The 26,755-nt window shown below is 34.8% G+C and overlaps 1 protein-coding gene across 16 annotated transcripts in view; it reads right to left on the reverse strand.

Moving 5' to 3' along the window:
- The window catches only part of LOC128912499 (sodium channel protein type 2 subunit alpha-like), a 60,946-nt gene that overhangs the window by 30,882 nt on the left and 3,309 nt on the right, over window positions 1–26,755 (reverse strand). For 2 of the 16 annotated variants that reach the window (XM_054208513.1, XM_054208508.1), the window contains exons 2-17: window positions 26,059–26,177; window positions 25,066–25,155; window positions 23,418–23,546; window positions 22,629–22,720; window positions 21,425–21,697; window positions 21,055–21,118; window positions 20,022–20,163; window positions 19,663–19,869; window positions 18,093–18,351; window positions 17,092–17,114; window positions 13,512–13,859; window positions 11,564–11,696; window positions 8,675–8,913; window positions 5,686–5,859; window positions 4,081–4,437; window positions 1,531–2,016 (exon numbers count right to left, since the gene is read on the reverse strand). In XM_054208513.1, the coding sequence (XP_054064488.1) occupies window positions 1,531–2,016; window positions 4,081–4,437; window positions 5,686–5,859; window positions 8,675–8,913; window positions 11,564–11,696; window positions 13,512–13,859; window positions 17,092–17,114; window positions 18,093–18,351; window positions 19,663–19,869; window positions 20,022–20,163; window positions 21,055–21,118; window positions 21,425–21,697; window positions 22,629–22,720; window positions 23,418–23,546; window positions 25,066–25,155; window positions 26,059–26,177 (3,135 nt within the window). Of the gene's footprint in view, window positions 1–1,530; window positions 2,017–4,080; window positions 4,438–5,685; window positions 5,860–8,674; window positions 8,914–11,563; window positions 11,697–13,214; window positions 13,224–13,481; window positions 13,860–17,091; window positions 17,115–18,051; window positions 18,352–19,662; window positions 19,870–20,021; window positions 20,164–21,054; window positions 21,119–21,424; window positions 21,698–22,628; window positions 22,721–22,816; window positions 22,909–23,417; window positions 23,547–25,065; window positions 25,156–26,058; window positions 26,178–26,755 lie in introns of all 16 variants that reach the window. The other 14 variants (XM_054208515.1, XM_054208509.1, XM_054208501.1 and 11 more) reach the window with 12 other exon arrangements.

Consider the following 26,755-nt stretch of genomic DNA (forward strand, 5'->3'; position numbering starts at 1 on the left):
GAAAGCAGAAAATTTATAGTAAAATGTCATTTTAAGAATATCAGAATATATGAAAAGACTTAGATGACTTCGCTAAAGGTTCATTGGAAAAGACAATTAATTTTTATTAGATCAGCTTACGTGAAAGATACTTAGCTCTCAGACCCAGAGTCACTTTGAAAGCTTTTTTTTTTATTCTAGTTGATCTCATAAATCATATCGCTTTACACTTCCTGAATCTCTTGTATTCTTAAATTGCATGGATAAGCACTGCAATACTATCTTATAGGTGATCATTGAAAAAAATCTTTGTCACATAACTGAGCAACTCAGATGACTGATAGGATATCTTGCTCTTAATCTTACAGTTGTTATGCAGAGTTGTTCTTTGCAGTTGCAAATAAACACACACACTTCATGTTCCCTTATGTTCTTTAGCAAAAAACCCATACTATGATTAACTGGATCGTGGCTTTCCATTAATGTTATGCGGTATAGTTTGGTTATTGCTGAGGAATACAGCATTATTTGCAAATATGGCAGCCGTATAGCGATGATACAGTCATGAACTTTCTTTATGGTAAACAAACTTTTTTGTATTAATGAGTTATCAGACAACATCATAGCATATAACCTAATTGAAAACATATTTACCCATGATTCCTGATCCCTTAAACCTCACAGTTCCTACATTTCTAGTGGCATTGCATAGAATTATATTCTGCTAATGCATTTATTAGCTTGTCATTGATCATTACCCCAACATACAAAGTTTACCTTGAATACCATTATCACCTCTTCATGATCACTTCTGGTACTTGAGCCACTTATATTTTGAGGCACGTGGCTTCTGATTTTTACACCAACTGCTGTCTCATTGCACAATAACAATAGCATAAGGCTTTCAAGTAAACTGTTTCCACATGCATCTATATTACAAGATTATTCTGCTCTCGAGGATAACTTGAGATACCACATTACCATGACGTTGATTGGTATCTGGATTACTTCAGTTCCGCCAGCCACAGTCTCTGAACCCAAAATCTGTATGAATATTACTCACAAAACTGAATACATCACTGATTTATGATGTCTCTGGGTTCATTTTTACAACTACCCTAGATAGAGAAAAAAATATATTTCTCCACTTATACTTGATTGCATATGCAAAGCTGCATACTCTTGATTGTTCCTTAGCCTTCTGCAATACTCTTATTCCATAAATTCTTGATCACATTACAGGTACTACAGAAAGAATGCTTTATGAAATGTGTGCTAGTCCTAAAACCTCATAAAATTGTGAAAGATATATTTAAAATTATACATCGTCCACATGCTAATAAACAGAGTATTAAAGATGTAAACTCTAAGGACTCCCTAGTATGCCATCACCTAGGGTACTTTTTTCTTGAATTATAATTACATAAAATAATAAAATATAAAATATATTTACATGGGATAAGACAGTTTTTTAAACAATTCTAAATATGTAATTAAGAACTATGTAAATGCATGGCTACAATTTAATCATTAAGATACAAAAAATCATACCTGTTTGCTTTCTTCCATATCAGATTCGCTGCTAAATTCTTCTGTATTTAAATTTTCAAAATCTGATTCTCCAACTGCAATTGGCACTGTCACAGTGAGGCCTGGGTTGTTTATGAATGACATGTAATCATTTTCATCGATTACGTATTTTTCCACACTGCTGCCTGTGCCTACACCACTGGTGGTTCCATTCCCGTCTTTAAGATAATTCAGATCTTTGCTTATTTCAACAGCAGTATGATTGGAAATGCAGCTGTCTTTCTTGTTGTTTAGCTCTTCAAGTGCTTTGATTTCTTCTAAAGCTTTCTGCTTTCTAACGAAGGCTTTTTGGATGAACTCCCGTATCTTTTTTTTAACATAATCTATTCCTTTCTGAATCCTTGCCACAGCAATCTGGAGATTGTTCATTTCATTATCATCATCAGTAGCAGCAAGGTTGTCTGAACTAAATGAGCTCAACAGCAAGGCCAGAAACAGGTTCAATACCTAAAAGATGAGAGAATACAGCTGTACAGTAAATACATACATATAAGAAGTGAGTATTTTTACAGGATACTGTCAAATAGCACACAATGTTTTGAAAAACAACATTCACTGATTTTAGACAACCACTTAGCACCTTAAATTACAAAATATCTCCTTATTTGTTTTGATCAGTATTCACTCAGAAGATGAAAACAGACAAGCTAATACATAATTATTTTAAACTTTTTTGGTCTTTGTTTGAAGCAGCACGGTTGCTTAGACTATAAAATAAAAAAAAGTTACAAAAATTCTAGCTATACACATTCATCAGAGGTTTGAAAGGCCTCTGTCTAAATCACTTAAAATCACTGGAATTTAAGTAGAATTAAACATGGTTCGTAAAATTAGATGGGTTTCTATGATGCAGGTATTTTAGAAACTTGTATCAGTTAATGCTATAATAACCTACTTACTTACACTTTCAAACTACTGTTTGGAAGATTATACCATGAGACTGCGATTTTTTGTTAATTCTGGGCTTGTCCCTTAAATTACATAAAGCTTGTCATAAAAGGATAAAAGGAGTATTTAAAAATTAATTTTACACTTTAATCCCTATTATTTATAATAATCCTATGTTGTTTGTAATTGGATTTTTTTTTCCTTTTTCACTTGGCAAAAAGTGAAAATTTTGTTTGCTCTTAATTTAAAAATGAACTGGATTTCTTTCATCAGCAGGCAACAATCTTCGCACCAGTGTTGCCTGAGGGCTGTGGTTTATTGCCTCAGAATTCAAACATCATTACTCTCGTTTTAATATAATCTCCTATAAACTGTGGCTATATCACTAAAGCTTACAAGCAATTAAATCATTTCATACTTTCGGTCTGATATACCACCAGGCATCAAAAGTTGTCATGATACGGCAAAATGGCATAAACAAACTTCCCCATAGTTAACTGTGTTACGTCTCTCATCTGTACTCTCTATGAGATTTAATTCTGCAGACTTTCACAATTCCAGAAAAGAACCCTGAAGGTAAAAAGACACTTGGAAGAAAGAAGACAATATGAATCTGAAACAGTATTTCTATGTTGAAGCTAATACTAAAAAAAATAGTCGAGTAGGTTACTGATCATAAATAACTTTCTGGAGCTCTGCACTTTTCTGCTGATATAATGCCAAGATTGCAAGGTCATGTGAACAACTAGGACACGAACACTTTGAATTCTATTTTATAAAAATTTAAATCACATTAAAATATATCACTAAAGGAAGAGAATTTTGTCAAGTAACGAAATACGGGTTTTATGCATATCAATCATAATGAACTGCAAAGGTCAACAGTAAAAGAAACTTAAAGTAAAAGTGTAAAAAATTATGCATTCCAATTATAATCCTGATTTCTAAGAGTTTCTCACCAATGAAATATGTACATATTGAACCTTTGGTATTTTAACTTGTCATCTTGAATGAAAAATTCTCTATAAAGGTTTCTTCTATAGTTTTGAGTTAGAAACTTTCAATCGTATTTTTAGAATGTCCAATCACTCTGTATTTCGTTTTTGTTTTTTACACCTAAACACGCCAAAAAGTTCAGTACTTAAATTCAAGTGATTCTATATAAGAAAATCTACAATATACTTTATTTTCATTAAGTCAGAAGTATTAGTGTTGGAATTAGCTGTAATGGGTGTAAGAAAGTCTTAGATTTTTTTCCTCCAAAGAAGAAGCTGCCCAGGAGCTGGTGCAGCATAAGCTTTATTATTTCAAGAGCAGTTAGGAAGACATTTGGATTTAAACAGCACCTCTCAATTAGCTGCAGCACTCCCACGATAGGGTGTTTGATTTGACATTTTGATGTATTCCTTAATTCCTGGACCCGTAGTGAGAGTACTTCAGTGTATGGAAATGAGTGAAAAGGGGGAGAAGGGAAGCATCATATATTTTTACTCAGAATCTAGCACATTCAGATTTATTGTTTAATTCTAAACAGAAGTATGACAAACATTCTCATTGCCTAGCTGTAAGTTATGTACATTTTGCATCAGAGTTAATGTTCAAAAATTTTTCATCATCACGTACCACTAGGTTTCCAATCACCATGACCAGCATGAAAACAATAAGGCACATGGTTTGGCCTGCAACCTCCATGCAGTCCCACATCGTTTCTATCCATTCTCCACACAGCACTCGAAATACAATCAAGAAAGAGTGGAAAAAGTCATGCATGTGCCAGCGTGGAAGCACACAATCACTGGAGATCTTGCAGACACATTCCTTGTAGCTTTTCCCAAACAGCTGCATCCCAACCACAGCGAAAATGAAGACAATGATGGCCAGCACCAGGGTCAGGTTCCCCAAAGCCCCCACTGAGTTGCCAATAATCTTAATCAGCATATTTAGAGTTGGCCAAGATTTTGCTAACTTAAAAACTCGAAGCTGAAAAACAAAAAGGCAGAGGAATCATTAGTTTTAGTTATGAAATAGAAGCTAGGTCCAAGTTGTTTATCAGAGCATATCAGTTTCTGTAGATTAATTTGTTCTTCAGTAGGAACACATTATTATTTTAATGGAAAGCAGAGAGCATGGAGTTTGGTGGGTGCCTAAACTGCAGTGTTCAGCATTTCATCTTAGTGATAACACATAGAAAAAAACCCATAATTTCTGTTTGCACCACGTTTGATTTTAATATTTTCGAACATCCACTTACAGATGATTACCAAACAATTCTTAAAGACATTTGAGAACTTTTTACTATTTTCATCATCTTTGTTACACCCTCTTTGCTGGCTTGGTTACACATTTCCCTCAGCACCACATTAGGTCTTCCAGGCTTAGTTAGAGGACAATTTGTGAAGCAACAATTTGATGCTGATATTGTGATGTCATTCAAATCATAAACACTAACTTAAAAATAATATTCAGTAATCAAATTATGGCATGTGAAGTTGGGTACCATTGCAACTGGTGCCAATAAACTAAGTCATGACTTCCTCCTCTATATATCAGGAAGTATCCTAGGTTTTCAAGTAATGTGATAACTATTACTTTTAAATCATGAATTGTGCCTCCAGTAAACATACCTGTAAATTAGTTTGTGTACAATACTATTTGCTATAAAAAAGTCATTTCTAATATAAGCTCAGTAATATTTCAATTTAAGTGTTATCCTAAAGTCAGACTGTTATGACTCTTTGTTATATGTAATGGAGTTACTAAATGTTTATTTTTGGTGCCATTAAAATAAATGTTGTGAAGAGAGGATCTACTTTGGGGGTTTATGAGTAACAAAAAGTAATGTTCACAATATAAAGAGTAAAATGTTACGATTCTTTATGCTGGTGGCAATATGTATGTTTTTACAGATATTCAGCTTTGATGAATCTTAATGAAATCAGCACAATGAAGATTTACAAAATCTCAAAAGGTAGCAGTTAGTCTTATGCTGGCAAAGGATATCAGTAGGATAGCATATGAATAGGATAATTTGATACCAAAAGATATCAAAGGATATCAATTGACAAACACCTTAAACTTGTACTTATCAAATATGGCTTGCGAGTTAGACATATATGAAAAACAGTGTGAGTCAATTTAAGTATATAATATATCTTTACAATACTGGTAATTATTACAGACATGGAGTGAAACAATTGCATGCAAATATTTCATTAGCAAGGTATTTACCAATCTGAATGACCGAAGAACAGATAATCCTTCAACATTTGCAAGACCAAGCTCCATTAAACTAAGGCTAACAATAATGCCGTCAAAAATATTCCAGCCTTCTTGGAAATAATAATAAGGGTCCATGGCAATTATCTTTAGTACCATTTCTGCTGTGAATATCCCAGTGAATACCTAAAACAAAATGTAATTAATGAGTTGAGTTGTTACGAGAAATTTATATAGCTGAGTAAATTTTTCTTATCCGGTTTGAGTTCTCATACCTGTTACTTGTACCTGTTATTATAAAAACCAGCTGATTGCTATCTCCAAATGCCATCAAAGTATTTCTAAACACTGAAAACTGATAATTAATAACAAATTACTAAATCACGACAGATATAGGGGGGCAGAGGTTTGATACGCCTATAAAACCAGTCAGCAGCTCAGCTCCAGTTCAGATTTGACACCTGCTGGACTATCCATCCAGCAGACGATGTGATATGATCCAGTGTTTTCAGTCCTGTTTCTAGAGCATAGTCCCAGTAAAGCAAAAGAAGACTTGACAGCATTTTTTCACCCTTGCTCACAGTCTAATCAGAAGTGTTAGAAGAACACTCTCTCTCTAAGGTCTGTCTTTTAGGTCAGAGGGTGGAATAGACAGGGGAAGTTGGAGTTTCTTACACTGGGCTTTTTGTAAAGATATAGAGGTTTCACACACAGCTACTATTCCACCTGATAGCTATTTCCTTTTGGGAAAAATAACTTCATGGTGACAATGCTCTTTGAAATATTTGGAAGTGGCAAATGTGGAATTACCAATGCTTCTTAGTGTTTTAGAGTCCAGTAGTTAACCCAGCATTTTCTTGTTACGAGTAGTGATCAGTGGTTTGTGCAGCATAATAAAGATGTTTTGGAGCATAATGCAAAATGCCTAAAAATATATGAATATTCTGCACAACACTCAAAGGATATGCTAGATGATCCAAAAGTCTACTAAAGTACACCAAAGTACTCTGCCATTGCCTTGTGACAGTTCTTTACACAGCTTGTTCTCAGTCCTCCTTCAGCAAGTTTTATGGAAGCAAAGCTGACTTTTTACAATCCTATATAACTACACTCATGATTACCTTTCAATTTAAGAAGATTAGGAGGTGGATATAATGCTGGGGAAACATTCACGATTGCCAAAATGTAAATATTAACATTTTAAAATGTGTATACTTTGGAGAAACTAGAAATACAGCAAGAAACACTATCCTATTAATTTGATATATAAGAGACGTTACCATATAGTCAGAAGAATGTAAGAGATATTGCTATGTACGGTAAAGAGAACGCAGCAAAGAAGATTATTCTTGACAAAACTCATATTTGTCAAAATAATTGAAAAAAAAAAAAGAAGAATATTTCATTTTAAAATATTTCCTTCACAAAATAACCCATTCCATCCACAAACTTTTTCTTGAGCATAACTGCATCTGCAAATAGGCAAACCCCCCCATTTTAACAGAAGTAAACTCAAGTTTTCTTATAATTACTTAGGACTTTTGAATACTGGATGAATTTTAGTATTATGAAAATGAATCACTGTGTCGTAGAACTATTTCTTCCTTCTCATTAAAATGCTACAGAAAAGGCAGAGTCATATTTGTCATATTTAATTTATCATCAAACAGACCGTGATGTCACAAGCAAAGAGTAAATTAACATATTTTGAATGGAAATCACAAAATTAAGGTTAATAGATAAATACAGTGAGGAACAGAGAATTTAATTGAAACCAGCAGGAGTTGTATTCACTGCATATATATAGTCCTAATTGAGGATACTGGATTGTTATAAAGGTAGTTAAAAATATGACTTTTACTAGGCTAAAAAAAAATTGTATGGGAAAAGGCAGAAGACCTTGTAAGTATAAATGATTGGAAAGAAATAATTTCAACAATATGACAGACCAACATTTTAAAATACAATATTCTGTAATCTGTGATGAATATAAGAATATGCTAGCAATTAAATCTTCGTCCAGGAGAAAGGAAACCTTAATGCACACAAGAACGCAAGTCATAGAAGGATGTATTACCAGTATAAGGAAGATGTTCAGATTTTAAAACATACTCTGACTGAGAAATATATTACTGCTCCATTTAAATAGTAGCAGACTTTTCAAAACTAATCTTTTTGAGTGATTAGTTCAGAACACTTGGTTGGTTTTGATTTTCAGGACTGCATGCTGTGTGAGTCAATCCAGACCTCTCCTGCGTAAACTATGGTAGTTATGTGACCTAGCGAAAAATTAAAAATGTATGAATCTTCTGAAACAAACATTTGCAAGGTTCAGTCCTCTGCTTCCTGAGGCTCAGGAGAGAAACACACAAGAACACGTTAAGTGTTATGCCACATTTAGGTATCTCTTTAGAAAAGGAATTATATGTAACCCTAAATGTCTGGATCAGGTTAAAATCAGGAAAGGCACTACTAATAAACTTACAGATAGAAGGTGCTTTTTGTTAGAGAATAAATCAAAATCTTCTAGTTTATTATGTATTTTTTAGTTACCTAAAGTGGCAAGGACTTACTGCTAACAAGAAATATGCCTTTCTTAGAAATGTACTTTCACTGTAGTGTAACTGCAAAAAATTCAAAGAGAAATTACGACATCTGAATATTTCATCAATTTCTTACAGAAGAAATTTTTTTTCTGTGATGGAATACCAGTACCATGGTAAAAATTAGATAAGCTACTTTAACATTTTATAGAAAAAATCCAGAATCCAGTGAAGAATGCACTTCCACACATATTCAGTTTTTTAATTATAGTAGTTACAAAACAGGTTGATGAAAGTTAAAGGCTCCAGCAAAAATCATTTTATCTATGAAAATCATATATACGGTTTCTAAACTGATTATAAAAACCAACCTGGAATAAATTTATAATCAATGTAATGCATTTCTTCTTTTAGAAAAGGGTATTTTTACACCACGTACTGCATGACAAACCACTTACCAGGTTCCCCACAGAAAGGACACTGCTAAACTGTTCTGTCATTGGGTAATGTTCCATGGCCATAAATAAGGTGTTTAAAACAATGCAAATAGTTATAGCAAGATCAACAAATGGATCCATCACAACTAAATTGACGACGTGTTTTACTTTTAACCATGGGCTCCAGCAATCCCAGATCAAGAAAGTATTTGCAAATCTGTACCAGCATGGTGGGCATTTCTGTCTGGATTCTTCAAGCTCTGAAAAAAAATAGGAAACAAGTAACAAATAATGAATATTCCCTTTATACCCTTTGGAAGTTCTTGTTTAAAATATGTAAAAAGATTAAAGCATTCAAATAAACAGCTCACGCTAACACGGGATTTCCCTCACCTATATTTAGCCATCTTAAAGTTAACCATCTAATTTATTTAAGCTCCTCTACAACCAGTGGACAGTCAAGTTATCTCTGAAGAGTGAATCATCTCAGACATCTATCTAAACAGAGAAATGTGTTTGTCTCTTTCCCATGACAGTAGGGAGAGTCTAGACAGTCTAGTCTAGTCTAGTTGACTTGCTTACAGCAGATGCCTTAATTTTGGATATTAAAAGTTAACATGACTCCATTGTCAGTGAGCTGATGTATATGATTTGTATAAGCTTCATAAAACATAAAATTTTTTTGTTATGTAACATGCATACATGTTTTGATTTCAGGTACTAAAAGTATTACGTTTGCCACTACACTGAACCAGTACAATATCGTAACAGATCAATGACTCAGTGAGCGTACTTATCATTACTTATTTAAGTCAATATTTTTAATATACAGAATGTCTGTTTTCTCATTTTAAAAATTATCATTTAACTTTTTTGAAAATTTCTTGTACAGTTGCAGTGTCTATTAATTGCAAAACAGGACAACAATGTTAATATTAGCAGAACAACTCTGCTCTCAATTAGAATCTTTACCAACTATTTTTTCTTCCATTTCACTGTCAATATTGTCGAAGTTACAGAAGAATAGTAACTTCCACTGAGTTAATAATAGCAAGGATGAATGCCTAATGTGATGGGAAGTTTGAGGACAGGCCAGAAAGAAGATTGATATTTACTTAAGTGAGATATACTTTGACTACAAAATATGTAAGAAACGGACACAATAGTTTCAATAACATTTCTGTATAGTAGCATCAACCCAAATCTGAAATCTGCCAGTTTTCAGACATACAGGGAGGTGCTAGTTTTCCTCAGAGCACAGAGAGGTCTCCATCACCATGACACTTATGGGTGATATTGCTAAAATACAAACATGTCATTTTACAGCATTTGCTAATAAGGATTTAGTGCTAAACTCTCCACTTCGAGGACCAGTGGATTGCTTTTTGCCGCTAATATTGTCATATATGGGTGGAATTACGGGAAGTTAAAGGGCAGTTGCCACAGCTCTCAAACTCATTGAAACTAACAAGCTCTCCCGCTACATCGGACTGTCACCTCCACGCAGAGAAAGGTATCATAAGTAGCGAGAGTCTTCTATAATCTTTATAAACCATAACAAAGACAGTGCTTCCAAAGGAATATATGCATTGGGTGGAATAATCAAATTTATGAACATGTAGTGCAGAACGCTGAAAGGTAGGATGGGAATGGCCTTGGATAAAATTGGCCACTCACACTGGCCGCTGAGTTGGCACAGAAGACTCCACTGCTTGCACTTAGCAACTTCTGAAATAATGGACACCAGATGTGGGTAAGGAGGTGCCTTATCAGGACAATACAATTTACATTGACATATTTCTGGCCAGAAAAACAGAAGGACAAACTATTTAGCTGGAGGAAGAGAGCAGCACTCTCTAAGGAGATATCTTCTCTACCTGGGAGGAGAACTAAGAATTACACACCAAAAATCAAGAGGTACCAACAGTTTACTCTTGCACTAAAGTAGGAAGATGTACTCAGAAAGATACATGTTTGCGAGAATGGTTTGTGAATACTTCTAGAAGACAATGAACAATATGAACTTTGTATTTCTGAATTACAACTAGTTTGGGATCTATTTGTTTACCTGAGAGCAAAGGGCTTCAGAACACACTTCACAAAGTATATTTCAATTCTTAAAGTAATCTTAAGAGCACTGTAAATTTTCTTGATATTTTATTGTCCTTTTAGAATATGTGTTGCAGGACATCTGCAGGGTTTGTCTGACTATAACAGCTATCACACTGTGCCAGTATCCAGCAGATAGATCTTTTAAGCTTATGAAAATATTTTAATGGCATATGTATGAAGTGTGAGCATACTCAGTTTCCGTTAAATAAGCAAAACTGTTACAACAATGTATGTTTTTTTCATATAGCAAATACATTATTTTTTAATCTTTGATATCTTAGAAAGTTTAAGAAATGCTTAAGGAAGGCAGTTCACGTGCATTGACATGGGTTGATTACAGTTGGTTGTTTTCTTTAAAACTATCATTTTCATTCCCATTTTCAGTTGTCTATCCCTGTATTTTAAGTCTAAGGGAAATGATTGTTCTAGCACATCACTGCCTTTATCATAGCAATTCCTGTGTATCTTAATTGATTTTTCCTGTTAATGTCTTATAGGAAGAAAATCCCTGTATTCTCTGTTTGAGGCTCAGGCAGTCCCCTAGCTATGACTATTTTGTCTCTGTTAGTCCACTCAATAGAGTAATATTTTGGAAGGTGCCATGAAAAATAAATGACTAACCATTTAGAATGCGTACGTGATCGTAGAAATGCTCAAAAGCCTTTTGTATCTGATGTTCAGAGATTTCACATGGCCAGTTTTACATTTACAAAGGAGATTATGTAAATAATTGCTCTGTACATGTAGTTAGCAGAAATTCACTGAACTGCCTGTCAGATAAAATGCATCAAATAATACCTTCCATTGTGTTTGTAAGTATGCTGGCTATACTCATTGCTCTCTGTCTTGCAGCAGAATCTTCCAGCATTTCCATGGAAATTTGATAAGAACTCAGTCTTCTTTTTCTTATTTCTGTTTCTGTAGTGGTGCCCTGTAAATGAAATACTGCGGAATTAAACCATCCTTTTCAACAGCCAACTAACAATATTTACTGTATAAATATTGTAGTGATAATCAAAATGAGCTTTGTGCAGCATACTAGACTTTTCTTACACACTGAAGGTTTCTGTGTAATTTCCTGTAGGAATTTCTTTATTCTTTATTGAGGAACTCAGTGGGAATTTTGTACAGTGCTAGGAATAATCAACTGGGGGACACAATACCAAAGCAATGTGGGACCAAAGCTGGTTCTCATTTAAATCACTGAGTGAACAAAATTTTTGCTAGGTATCTTTTTGCTAGTGATTATTATTATTCTTCCAAGGAAAAATGATCAAAGTTGAAACCTGTCACATTAATTTCCAGTAGCTAGTCATGTCAAATAATTAAAGTGCAAGTACAGAAAGAAGTGAACTATTATTTAAGAAAGTAACTTTTATACGAGAAACATAATTCTAGGAATTAATTATCTCTCTAACATTATGTACTGCATTCCTAACCTGATAAGCATGGTTGGAAAATTTTATAGGACAAAAAAATTTCACATCTTTTTTAATATTTCTTATATCTAATTCTCACCCACTGCAATGCTCATACAGGATTTGTGATATATGCTTGCAATGAATGTTTTGTATGGCTTCTAAAGTCTTTTCAAAGCAATAATACCTGGCTCTGATTTAAATGTGCCTAACAGGTCACTACTCAGTAGCATGTAGGTGTCCTTACAGTTGCTTTGCTTTTCTTCTGGAGTGTGACCTAGGGATCTAAACACAGGATTGGGATTAAAAACTTCCTAAATCTTAGTTCCTTCTTACCACTGATTCTGTGATTCATGGAAACCACTCACTCTTTTTCTCATTATTCTGTCCCCATCCAGAAAAAGAATAAAAAAGGCCTGCAGAACTCATAAAGGATTTCAAGGTTATCTTAGTGTGAAGATGAAGAAACATTTTTGAGAGTTCACTAGTCCTGTTTCTTTAAAGAAGACAATTGAGTTAAATGGCTAAATCTTTTTTCAAGTGAATGTATTTCTGAAATAGAACTATATACGCATAACCTTTGAGGTAATCTGATTCAATTTCGGGTATGAAGGTCTATATCAAGATAGGAGAGAAACAAAAATAAAAAGAAATGTGTAAGAGTAATGAAATCTTAATACTTATTTATAATGAAAATACTTTTCAGGTTAAATACAGTGCCATTATAGCCACCAAGATACCATACTGAATTCCTATTAAAATGCTATGTATGGAAAAGCTTGCTTTTTTTTAAAGTTTGAAAGAACATCTTAGTTTACAGAAGTCTGAAACTGAGACTGAAATGTAATGTAGTTGCAAAGGTACATAGGAACTGTACATCTTTTTCTCATGAAAGTTATGAGAAAAATTTCTTCCAAGATAAATGCAGTAAGGGGTACTTCTATTAACTATCATGGGAACAGTAACTGCATTCTCCTCAATTTTGCAGATGTTTTCCTATACATATTTCCAAGTTATATCCTTCGTTATACATCACATGTCTACCTTTGTTGATGAGGTGAAACAATATACACATTGTCAAATTCAATTTATGGGTTTTTTTCTTTCTATGTGCAGATCTCTTACTGAAGGATTATCCTGAAAGGGTAATATAATACTTGACTGAGACTCAGACATAGGAGGTTGAGCACTTTTATTCCCTTATGTTCTGTTATTTAGAAACTATTGCAAGTTATTTCACACAGCTCTAAGAAATGATAAGGCATGCAGTAAGAAAAAATTCTGTGCCAGAGCCAAACTATAATAATTACTGGTTCACTTATAATTACCTCTGGTATAAGCTGACCAGTAGGTGAAGTTAGAGTTGAAGGTCCTCCAACCAAGGAGACAACTCCATTGCAATCCACAGTGCTGTGCATCTTCCCATTTACTGGAAGGGCTGGTACCATTCTAGATGACACACTCGCTTGACTAATATTACTGTTGCGCCGTTCTCCGTGTCGATTTGGAACAAAGAGGGAATCTCTTCTGCTCTCATTGTCTTCAAGAGTGCTGTGCTCATCATCAGCAAAGTCATTTTCTGATCCTATATCCTTTGCGCGACCTCTGAAACTGAAAATGCTTGTTTTGCTGTTGCGCCTTGGTGAGAACAGGGAACCACGAATACTTAGCAAAGACTGTAAAAGATTTAAAAAAACCCAAACAATAACAGCATTAGAACTGAAGTTTTAAGTTCTTGGCTTTTCAAAGAATAGTTACAGTGCTGGAGGAAGGATAGTCACTATTTCCTTCAAAAGTATCAGTATGTCCAGCAGGGGAATGTGCTCATTAGGGGACCTGAAGTAGCGGGGAAAAATTCTTGTTAAGGAAATGTAGCGAACTGAGGAAATGTGCAAAAGACATGAGTAAGGTTGGACAGTTTTGAGCAGAGAGGGCAGGATGAATTGGTATGGACCCATGACTGTGCTGAAGACAGTTTTCCACATCACTATCAAGGTTTTGCAGGTACTTCTCTTTTATTCCTTCTTCTATTAGAGGACAGAGCTAAAAATCTTTTACTTTTCTTCTCTCATTCCCTGGATTCCTAGGGATAACAACTCATTGTTATCTATTCTGTTTGCTAGAGGCAGAAGTGGTCTTAAGTTTGGTATTAAATTCAGTACTCTAAAACTAGAAGACAGAGGCAACAGCTTGGGGAAGCCCTGGTGGTACAGTGTGAACATGACTAGTAGCACTCGGGCATAGCACTCTGGGGGCTACAGCAGGCTGCACACCTACCAGAAGGTACCACTTGGCCATCAGGCAGCTCAAAGCAAGCATTCACCAGGGACACAGTTACCTAAACATATCCTCTTACAAATGAGAAAAATAAATCAGTGGTTGTTGGTAATTCATCTTTTAATTACAGGAGAAGCTGGTTAATGGAATGTTCTTCTCCCTTGCTACATATTTTATTAACAGCATTCATGAATAAATAAAATGAGTGCTAATTGTGGAAAAAAGAAACCTTACATTACGCTTTCTTCCGTTCTGCATTTGGACAAATCTTCACATCTTGGTACATCAAAAACTTGGTTTGAGATGATTCTCAATTTTTCACTAGTTTTGCAGGTAGAAAGTACTATATGTAATAGCAGTGGGTTTTATTCCAGGATAATTAAAGGGAAAGTGACACTTTGAGCTTATATTAGTTTATTATTAGTTTTATATTTTTATATATATATATAGTGCTTATATATAGCATTATATAACGAGCTTATATTAATACTGTGAAAACCAAACTCTGAATATATACATATATCAATACATACGTATGTCTATATATACATACTCAGATTTATGTATACATACATACACACACATAATGTGTGTGCTCAGCTGGTTATAAAGACTCGCGGGTGTTTACCATTATGAGATGTATTTTTTCTGCTCTTGCAGCTATACCAAATTTTAATAATTTGGGATAAAATTTTCTATGCTGGCTGTCAGCTTCAAGCTGAGTTACTTGAAGAGTATCAGCCAAATGGGTTTGCTAACCTGTTTATATAAACTTGGCTGGAGAAAAAGTGCTGTTTTGTTTATGCTTGAAGATAATTTTATCTAAAATAGTCTAGCTGCTATAGAGCATGACACCGAATTCTGACAGCGGTAAACTAATTACTGCCCCCTTTGTACATTTCTTTGTAAATGTATTTGGCCAACCTACAGTCCTTCAAAAAAATCACACATTCACTAGGTTTCTTCTGACTACCATTGCTACCCTTGTTTTTTTAGAGAATGTTTCCATGGCTGCTGTTTCGTTTGTTGTCCAGTCTTTCCAATATGTGTTATCATGCTCTGCGCATGGCTAAATGGATCAGACCCCTCAGGGATTTAGTAGGAGTAATGCCTGCTCTGGAAGTCCCTGCTGGATTGAGACAAAAAATATAAGCCAAAATGATGGCAATTCTAACACATGTAAAGGCAGAAATATATGTGCCTATGTGCTCTTGGAAAGTAAGGTATGAAAGGAAAGTTTGGCTTTTTTTGCAGGCTGCATCATTCATTTGCACATGGAGTATTGTAGCAAAGGACAAAATCTCTACAGGACCCAAATGGGCAGATTATCTCCCCGTACCATTCTACCGTGTTGTTTCATGCTCTGCCACCCTGTTTCACCAGGGAGCTAACTGCAAGGCTAAGAAGGGAAATCAGCTCTTCCTTTACTGATTTTGTGCCCGTAATCCTTCCACTCTTATGGCAGCTCGGTTTTATTTCAGTTATATGCAGACAATGTATGCCCCAAAGCATTTTTACAACTGCAAAAACAATTACCCAGACAGTCTTTCATTAATAAATTATCCTCATTTAGATTATTTACTTGATAAAGGTCTCTCTGTATTTTAAAATGTTAAATTAATTTTAAAAAAATTATTTCAGATGATCACTTATTTCCTCCCTGCTGTGTAATTCATGATGTCTCAAGATGAGCTGTTTCCTGTCTATTGCACCATTTCCTTCTTTTCTTTCCAATCTAAGACATATACAATATTTGTTTTCACTTGATTTTAATGGATTATAATTATTTATTCTGCAACATGAATTCACATTTCATTTTAATGCTATCAAAAGTCATTTGAAGTGCCTTGCTTTCCCAAGCTACTTAAGTTTCTGTGGAAGTTTCACAGTTCTTCCTTACAATTGCCAGGATGAAAGCTTTCTGCGAGTTTCAGAGTATGAACAAATACATGCAACAATGCTTTACTGCATGTTAATAAAGCTACAGAAAGTTTACTGTCTATGGAATCTCTTTGTCTCAATTTCTCCTCCCCTTAGTATACCTGCTTCTATATTAAGTAATTTTTCTGTGCACCAAAAATGTATTTAATATAAACATAATATATTGTTAATCAATCTCTTCACCAGAACTATGTAAAAGAGCATCTGGGAATTTAGACTAGACAACAGAGAGGCCTATTATCAAGTTGTTAAAGAACTGGATTAGCAGTCAGAAATTCCTTTCTGCTCAGACTTTGTCAGTGACTCTTTAGCACGCTCAAGTCACTCAACCATCCTCATCTATGAGGTACGGACTCATATATATATCTGAGACAGAACTGTGCAGTCTAAGATTAGATCTTTGGCTGCAGCTCCTTTGCACCAGCCTGACTCAAAGCCCACTCCAATTAATGAAAGATTTTTTTGGAGCAGCTTTGTCCCAAAACTAATAGTACATTTTATTAGACTGGAAATATACTTTTACACTATTACTCAAAGGAGTTGAGTTACATTTAGTATTTTTCCCTTACATTTTTTAAAATTTCTTATCCAGAGAACAACCTGGTCATTCTTCTTAATTATAATAAACATTATTTCACTTCCTTAGAAATGCAAATGTATCTTTTTCAGACCAGGCATCACCCCTTATACTTGACTAATTACAGAGGCTTTGTCTCAAATTAAGCTTTCCTCCCCTCAGTGCATGTATTTCAGTGTGAAGTGTTTCTGCCACTGAATCTCATATTTTTTATCAGTCTCTAAACTAACACGCTTGATATGACCGTTAAATAAGATAAACATTGGCAGTTAAACCTGGGTAGTACTGGTAGCTAAATGTCATCTGTTAGCTGAGACCAGACATGATAATTTTGAAGAGGTGCATTTTGAGTGATTTTTCTACAAATACCATAACTGTGTGTAGACTTGAAATAAGCAAAGGTATCCTTAAGTGATGGAAGTGATCCTTTGATTTAAGGGGGTAGAGCTTTGAAGTTTGGATTAAATGGTTTCCAGAGGTCCTTCCTAAACTATTTTTTCTACGATTGCAATGATTCTCCATCTTGTGTAATGAATTTTTAATGAAAAAGAACAGTATGATTAAATTCTTATAAATACGAGCCCAAATGATCCCTATACATTTTGTCTTTGTTGTGGAGTACTACAGCTACTTTTCTCATTACCTACCATTTAAAGAAGCTAAGGAAAGCAACAGAAACTAATGGCAGTGTGTAACTTCCTATTCAGGGTATTTTGACGATGGGGTCTGCTAAAAAACCACATATTTACATAGTTTTGAAATGGATGCAGAACAGAGAATCTAGTATTCATATCTATATGAATACTAATCAAAGAATCTTTGATTCTTTCTCCAATCTACCAGATACATCTTCAGAAACACATTTTCAGAAATGTTTTAATTAAGTTTACTGTTGTCCTTGGTATGTTCTTTTTATCCCTTTGCTAATAGAATGGGTCAAATCATATCAAACTAACACTGTCGCTCATCTTTTACATAACTTCCAATATGTAAAGCTGCTACAGGAGCTGTAATGTCAGTCAAGAGCAAATGAGAGTAGATGAACATGCTTTAATAAAAAAAGAGTGCTGTACCTGGTGAGGAGATGTAAACCTTTTTTCATATGTCAGTTGACTTCCTTCTGTGGAGAAGCGGAAACTTTTCCTTCTGATACTATCTTCTGACTCTGACTTGGGGAACTTATCAATATCTCCTCTGTTCTCTGCTTCAGACATTTCTTTCTGTCTTCTTTTCTTCCTTCTGTTTCTTCTTTCTTTAGCACTCTTTGAGCTCAACTTTGATGCTTCTGAAGAACTTTCCAAGAGTTCTCCTAATCCCCCTATACCACTGAAATCTCTTGATGCAACTGATGCTGCTGCTACTGCTGCTGTCGCCTGTCAGGTTACAAAGCAAAGTACTCTTAACAGGCCAAAAATGAACAATTTTATAGGCTTTTATCAACTGTTTTTATTATCACTGTGGTAATACTGCTGGTTTTACTCAAGGGTTAGAGTATGCAAATATATATAAATAAATTGAACTTAAGATAAACTATTGAGTTGTATAGCTCCTCATTGTTTAGTAGCATGAGCTACTTGAAGCGTCAACTTCAGCAGAACAATAGCATCACTATTCCTTAAAGACTGGCTGCACAAGACACTGGTCTAAAATTATGGTAGTCAGAAAAGTATAACCATAGGGCTTTTTCATTTATTTCAGACCTGCTTCCCCATTTTCTCTTGAGAAAAGCCCCACATCATGCTCCGATTTGGCTGATTCCTTCAGAGTCCTTACAGAGAAAATGAATCCCTAATATCCACCATAAGAGTTAATGTATCATAATCCAACTAGCAGCCTGCAAGTAGTTGAATCCAGTCTTCCCTCACTGTCTTCACAGCAAGGACACTCTCCTCACTTTCCTTCTACCTTCACCGGCAACAGGTACACCATCTAGACAAGTCTTCATGCTCTCCTTCCCTCCTTCTTCATGTTTCCCCTCCCACATTTCCCTCTGTAACAGCACTCTAGGTCTTTGTTATAGATACACAGAGGTACATTTATTGCCTGTTGCTGCTGCAGCCAGAGAGAAGAAAAAGTTTAGGTTTCCTCTCTGATGGAAAGGGATGAGATTACTTATTGGAGTGAAGAGCCATCCCAAAACTCAGGACCAGTAGCTTCGACTACAGTTGTCAGCCTAGCTGATTTAGTTCATTAAGAAAACCAGTTCAGGTAGCCATCAAATAAAGGAATAATTGAGAGTGTGTCCAGTACTCTTTGTAGAAAGAACTGTCTGGGAGATTGCTATGGGATTGCTATGAGATTCTGCAGTGGAAGATATGTTTGGGAAGTTGATGGGCTGCTGTAAGCTTACAAAAAAGGGTGGTGTGAGTAATGGCAAGAGGCTAGGGTTATGTAACACAGATGACTGGTAATTATCCGGCAAAACATATTATATTCAATGCCCAGTATTTCAGGAATGATGAGACATCTCTCTACAGCAGGAAAGGATAGTTTGAAAGTTCATAGTATGAATATATATATTGTCCTGTTGAAAATGACTATATGCCAGATGAAAAGCAATAGAAAATCAGTCCAGAAATTAGAGAGACTTCTGACTCACGGAGCTAAATTCCTGCATATATTTTACTTTCAGGTAAGAAAACCTCACACCAAGGCTGTTCAGAAAGTACAATTTCCACCATTACCTGAGCTTCTTCTTGTTGTTTTTTCAGTTGTTCCAGCATCTGCTGAAATTCTGCCTCTTTCTGCTCTGCTTCTTCCATGGTTGCTTGATTCTGCTCTTCGTAGGCCATGGCAACCACAGCCAAGATCAAGTTGATCAGGTAGAAAGAGCCCAGAAAAATCACCAGGACAAAAAATATCATGTATGTTTTCCCAGCAGCACGTAGCGTCTAGGGAGTAGAAAGTGTATCTATATATTATTCCACCACTTATCTTTGATACTGCAATAGCATTATGCTTTCAGCTCATGTACAAATAAGCCTATTTATATAATTTTGTATGTCACCTACAGTTTACTTTTTATGTCACAAAAATTTCTTACCAGCTGATACAGGTTCTCCCAGAAGTCCTGAGTCATTAGCCGAAAGAGTGACAAAAAAGCCCAACTGAAGGTGTCAAAACTTGTGTAACCATAGTTGGGGTTTCTACCAGCTTTCACACATATATATCCCTCTGGACACTGCCTATGTGAAACCCAAACAGGAGGTTACTTAGTCATAACTTTTATTTCCTTCTAGAAGATATTTGTTATCTTTTGGAAGAATATGCATTATTTTTCCACAGGAAATCCATGAATTACAATTTAATTCGTTCAGAAAAAAAAGTCATAAGAAACGAACTAATAACACAGTAAATGAAAGATACCCTTTTCATCCGCTCACTGGTTGAAATGACCTAAATATTTAAATTCTCCTCAGCCACATTTTGCAAATAGAATCTTTATTCCAAATGAATAATTTCCTGGCAGAAATAATTGCTAAAATGTTGTTAAGGTTACAGACAGATTAAACAGTATTATTAGCTAAATCCAATTGTACTGTTAGGGATCTCCCACATAATGCTGAGATATTTTTATTTTAATAAGCTTCTTCACTGTTGCCAGTAAGGTATCGAAGTTCAGCTAACAATTCTGGGCTCATAACTGGGCACATGTGTATGGCAGAATTTGCCAGTAATGAAGAAGAGTTAGGCTTGAAAAAAAAGATTCAGTCCTGAACTATGAAGTCACCACTGTGCTTTCTTAATATTTTACGTATTCTCTTTCTCAGTTCTAACCTTTGCTTTCATCTTACTTTTTTCAATCAGTACATCTCCAAAACAGACTTTACAAGAGTTCAGGTTTTATCATTAACACCAACATAATTTTCCAATCAAGCAGGAAGAAAGGCTGTTAATGGGTATTTTGTTTAGCCAGAGAGTAAAATATTTTGACTTGAGTAAGAAATCATTATTTAGCAGCAAAACTCTTTAAATTCTGTAACACTGCTAAATATGGAGTTGTGAATACTATGGACAGGTTCCATGTTATTGCTTTTTCTACAGAACACAACAGAGGATTTTTGAAAGGGTCTTACCCTGCATCAGAGCTATTACCACAAAGTAGGGCATCTCTTTGTCCTTCCAAAATGTAAAAATGAGCTGTGTAGAAAGCATTAGAAATATATGTGAATAAATCAAATGAACCTGAAAGTACTACAAAGTAAAATAAAAATAAATTGCAATAAAATCAGAGTGGCTAGCTGCTGATCACTTTGTAATTTGTTTAGGAACCCTTCTGCTTGTTTTACTTGTTTATTGTATGTATTTGATATCTGTCAGTCAGTGACTGTAAGCAGTTCCACATAAGGCAGGAATATAAACTGTTCAATATTCTTTGTTTGATCACAAATTGTTACATACTATAGCCAAGAATATATTGAAAATAGTTATATCAATCATTCTTACTTTCATCCTCAATGTAATCCTTCCAGTTAAATGTGCTCACTGTCATGTTAACAAATGTACCATTTTCATCCATTGTGCTATTAAAGTAGGATATAACATTTATTTCAAAAGTCGAATTGTCTGGAGGCCACTGCAGGCATTTATTCCTCAAGTTGCCCATGAACAGCTGCAGCCCTATTAGTGCAAATACACTCAGACAAAACACGGTCAGGATCATAACATCTGAGAGCTTCTTCACGGACTGAATTAGGGCTCCCACAATAGTCTTTAGGCCTGCAAAGAGAAAAGATCCATAGATTTATCAAAGAGTATCTTTGCCCTTCCCATACAATTAAGACATCATGCAGACACTTAAATTATTTTTTATTTCTCAAAAAGTAAAGCTTTTCATGAGCAGCCTTAGACATTGTGAAGATGAATGAAAGAAAAAGATTCTTTTGTATGAATATGCAATGAACATATAGTCCAATAAACTGAATATATAATGTTATTCTCAAGCAGGAAATTTTATCAATCATGCTTTCCTGATATAGATTTGATTTTATTTCTTAGTTTTTCTCTGCATTTAATATTCTGCCAATAATTCAGTTTCCAGTTAATACTAAGTATGACTTCACAACAATATGAAGATAGAATGAGATAGAATGGCAAGTCATTTTGAGGAAAAAAAATTAATATTAAATATGACTTCGCAACAGCATGAAGATAGTATGAGTTATAATTGCAAGTAATTTTGAGGAAAAAAAATCATTTGCATTTGATAAATTTTCCTGTGCAATGTTTATCTCCTTTTTGGTAGCTTTTTTATTTTTACTTGGTTGTTTTTAAGACTAATGTCAATTTTAAGTGGTAAAATAAAGGAAAAAATTCAAAATCAAGAAAGCCATAGCACTAAAGCTTATTTAATGTAAAAGAGACAACTTGTTATAATAAAATGCAGAAAAACAAAGCAAAATAACCCATAGGCCTCATATTTTATGTTTCATGCAAGAATCTGTTAAACTCAAAGGCTGATTTTGCCAAATAAAAGAAGCTAATGCTGGAAAGGCAAAGAATCATAATCCAGGGTTATGATCCGTGCCTTTTGTTGGTTTTTTTTTTTTTTTGGCAACACGAGCAGCAAACAGCAAGACTTATGCTCAAAAGAAGTGAATTTGACTTCAATGGAATGAAAGTCAGCCTCGGTGTTTAACCTAGCTCTCACCTGGAATGACTGATATTGTTTTCAAAGCTCGGAGAACTCTGAATGTTCTCAACGCTGAGACATTGCCCAGGTCCACAAACTCTGTCACATATCTGTAATAGGGGAGTTCACACACAAACACAATGACAGCACACAAATAACAGTTGGAGATACGAGGGGCCTAACACCTTACACCAACTACTTCTTACCTGGAATTACAGAAATAGTTTTCAAAGCTCTCAATACTCTGAAAGTTCGAAGAGCTGAAACATTGCCTAGGTTTACAAATTCTGTTACATACCTGTAGAATTAAATCACAGTTATTCAAAATTGAGGCAGAGCTTATACTAATTACGTGGGTCTTCAAAACCTCTGTGGCAATATTAGCAATCAAACTTCAAAATTTACCTGTCTCTTCAGTACAACTCGATTTTATAATTCTTTATTTTCATCAATTTTGCTTAAATGTCATTGACGTGAAACTCACTGATTTGTATTTGAACAGCTAATTAAACTAGTTAGCTTATAATAGGACAGTGACATGAAGTCAAAGGGATGGCTTCCATTCTGGTGAGCAGAAAACTGTAGGACATGAAATTAGTGTGCTTCAGCAGTAATTACACTAGTGGACGACACTCTCTGCTGGCTCCTGCCATGTTTTAATTTGATTTAAGTACTAAAATATGTGATACGTTGTCTAAACTTCACAGGTTGCAGAAACTAAATAATTTTAAATCAATATATTTATTATAATATAATTTGCCACTAATTTCATGCCCTAAAAGTTAAAAAAGTTCTTGAACAACTTACGCCATTAAAATGACACTGAAGTCAAGCCAGTTCCATGGGTCACGCAGAAAAGTAAAACCTTCTAAACAGAATCCCCTTGCAAGAATTTTGATAAGTGATTCAAAGGTATAAATTCCAGTGAAAGTGTACCTGAAAAGCATCAAAGCAGGAATTATGGATTTTTGCAAATTTACGCAAAAGACAGTGACATTCTTTATCAAAGATGACTTACAAAAAAAGAAAAGAAAAACTATTCAGAAGTGAAAGGAGGAAATAATTAATTTAACTTGCCCCCAACACTTAAGAATGTAGTTGTGTTCAGTAGATGAAATTTGAACCCAACATATATATACTCTTCATTTTATAAAAGGTTGATTTAATTTCAGTTTTTGTGCTTGCAAATAATTTCAGATTCTAGTATTTATTGATACATTTCAGACTTTGATATTTATATGTACATTCTCTGGCACTCACAGGGCAGCCTCTGCTTGCATTCACAAATCAGGTAGATGTCTAAGTGTTCCAAAAAATGAAGACTTTTTTTTTAATGTCAAAATCAGACAGTTTTGTGAAAATCAGTTCTGGATAATAACTATACTCATGCCTATAATACAGGTTTATTTAATAAATAATCGTTAAATATAAGAAAGCATGCCCAGACTATTATTCTTGAAGGTGTGGAGATGATTACCAATTTACCGAGTGTGGGAACAACCATTGATTTAAAAACATGCAAGAGTCAGTTATAACCAGTGTAATGCAGGGACTTCCTGAGACCCACATGGGTCTGTGTGAACCCCCAGAATAAAGGAAATCTACCTACAGACCCTACTGCTCTCCTTTCCAACTCTCAGCAACCCTAAAAAGCCATAGTCACTGTTGAGCAGACTGGGAACATGTGACTACTAGTGCCGTTTCTAAATATAGCATTCAGGGAAGATTCTTTAATGCAGTGAAATAAATAAATAGAAATCAATAATGGCCATTGGAGAACAGGAGGGAATGAAAGAAACCACAACTGGTTAGTACCAGGTTTTTCATGAGTAGTAGTATTTCAAAGAAAAACGTGCATCTGTATTTTGTTAGAGAACAAACACGCATGTATAACCATGAACAAGAAAGGAAACAGAGGTTCTTTGTGGTTTCCTTACTTCTATCAGCTCTTTGTTACTCCTTCACAGGTAAGACTCTTTCCTCATTGGTTTGAGTTTCTTGCGGTTTGGGTGTTGTGTGTGCTTGCTGTGGCTGGCACTTGTGAGTTCACATCAGTGAGCTACACTGAATGTCCCACTGTGCTAACATCACGGATACTCAAGCAATATAAGGCTGGCCTCACCAATGACACGCAACAATTTTACATGCACATTTGAAGTTCCGGAGCTCCTTTTCCAATTTATGGCTCAGAACACCCAAGGACAAGAGCTCGTGTTAGTACTTCACAGTAGAAGTTCAGATATTCCTCAGACATAATTTTAAAGAACAAGGCATTAGTCTTAAACCATTTAAATTACTTAGGAGGAAACCAGAAAGATATTGATGATCTCATGGAATCTGATTCTTCATGACTCTGGAATAGCCCAGAGTCATGCAGCTTTCCATAAATGCTTCTTGTTTGGAGCCACACAAAACCAAAGACATCAATATGAAGAAGTAAAAATGTTTAACTTACTCTACATTCTTTGTCCAGTCTGGAGGGTTACTCATGGTCATAAATACACAGTTGGTCAAAATAGTGCACATGATAAGCATGCTGAATAATGTAGATTATAGTCAAGGCATGTAACTCAAAAAATTATGACAGTTTTATAACACATTAAAAATATTAAGTTTATAAAAATATGTACAAATAATGTGACATTCTAAATAAAATCTGAAAATAAAGCTTTGAACATGATTTTATCTATTTTAAATAGTAGGCCATCTGGCATGTTATGGTGCACTTACTGTAAAACAATGCATTACTTTTATAATTATGGCAGGTTTAGGATTTAAGTGAAACTTAAACACATCCTTAAGTATGTAAAAATATGAAATGAGTACCCAAACATAAATACTCATTGAAGCCACGGGGATCACTCTAAAAGATCTTTACGCAAGAGGCAACTTGGTTGTGGTTGTTTACTCCCAAGTAATTCTTTGGGCATGACAGAAATATATTTGAAAATATTCTCCTTTATCCTGACCTGGATCTTTTATAGGACACCCACCTCAATGCTGAAAACACAATGCTGAAAAAGTACGCCTGAAAAAGCAGCTCTTTCCTCATGCTCTTTTGTCCTTGCTAAGTGAGTCTAGCTCATGAATAGTACCACTGGTCTTGGAAAAAGTGTGACCTTAGATATGTTCAAGTGCAATGGTTTGTTACTAATTTGGCCTTAGCTGCAGGGCTTAGTGTGGGATCAGGTCTCCTTTTGCATATAAAGCCTGATATTTAAACTCTGACAGCTTTAGGTGGTTCAGTAGAGAATTCTCTCAGTAGGAATGAAGATCATACTGCAATTCACATGTGATATTGCTGCTTTTTAAGTGTGACCAGCATATGTTTAGTTAGCATCGTACACCCACATAGACATAATCTGTATATCTGTATGAAAAGTATTATTTCGGTAATTAAATAGTTTTAAATGGCAACGCTTGAATCAACATTAAGAAAAAAGGATATGAATGTACCAAAATCTTGATAGCAATTTTTCTGATGGGATTAAAAGGAGTTAAAATGTACAAGGCAGATGTGGCACTGAATCGGAAAATTGCCTTTCCCTTATTCAATACTATGAAAGTCTGCAAAAAAGAAATACAAAATTAAAATCCAGTGTTGACTACATAAATACCTTTACCTCATTCTAAAGGATTCCATTCTGTGACTGGGAGGTTCAAGGTCCATTCTACTGTCTACCTGTGGTAGGAAAATAACTGATACAGTGGAGTAAGTCTTCCGCAGCCAACTCTCCAATTTGCTAAATTTCCCAGCTTGTGGTCTGAATTCTGGTATTATTAAAATTGCTGGGAATTATCATCACCAATTCCAGTTTATCAATAATGGCAAAATGTGGCATTTCATGGCTAAAATATTTTCAATTTTATTTCTAACAAAATCCTCGATTAAAGTCAGAGTTTCAAATTAATCAAATACATTCTACCTTGTGAGCAAACACTAACAAAACCAAAACAGCAAAAGGGCAGTTCTAAACGCCAGTTTGTATTTGGAACAAATACTTGACAGAATTATGTACACATATATATGGTGACAAGGATAAACACCTGTCACTAAACAATTAACCATAATTTTAAAATTATTTTGCTCTCATTTTAGAGTTTTAAATGCTACCAATAAAAACTATATGTATCTTCTAAAAATG

The sequence above is a fragment of the Rissa tridactyla genome, chromosome 7, assembly GCF_028500815.1.
Source record: "Rissa tridactyla isolate bRisTri1 chromosome 7, bRisTri1.patW.cur.20221130, whole genome shotgun sequence".
Taxonomy (NCBI): Eukaryota; Metazoa; Chordata; class Aves; order Charadriiformes; family Laridae; genus Rissa; species Rissa tridactyla.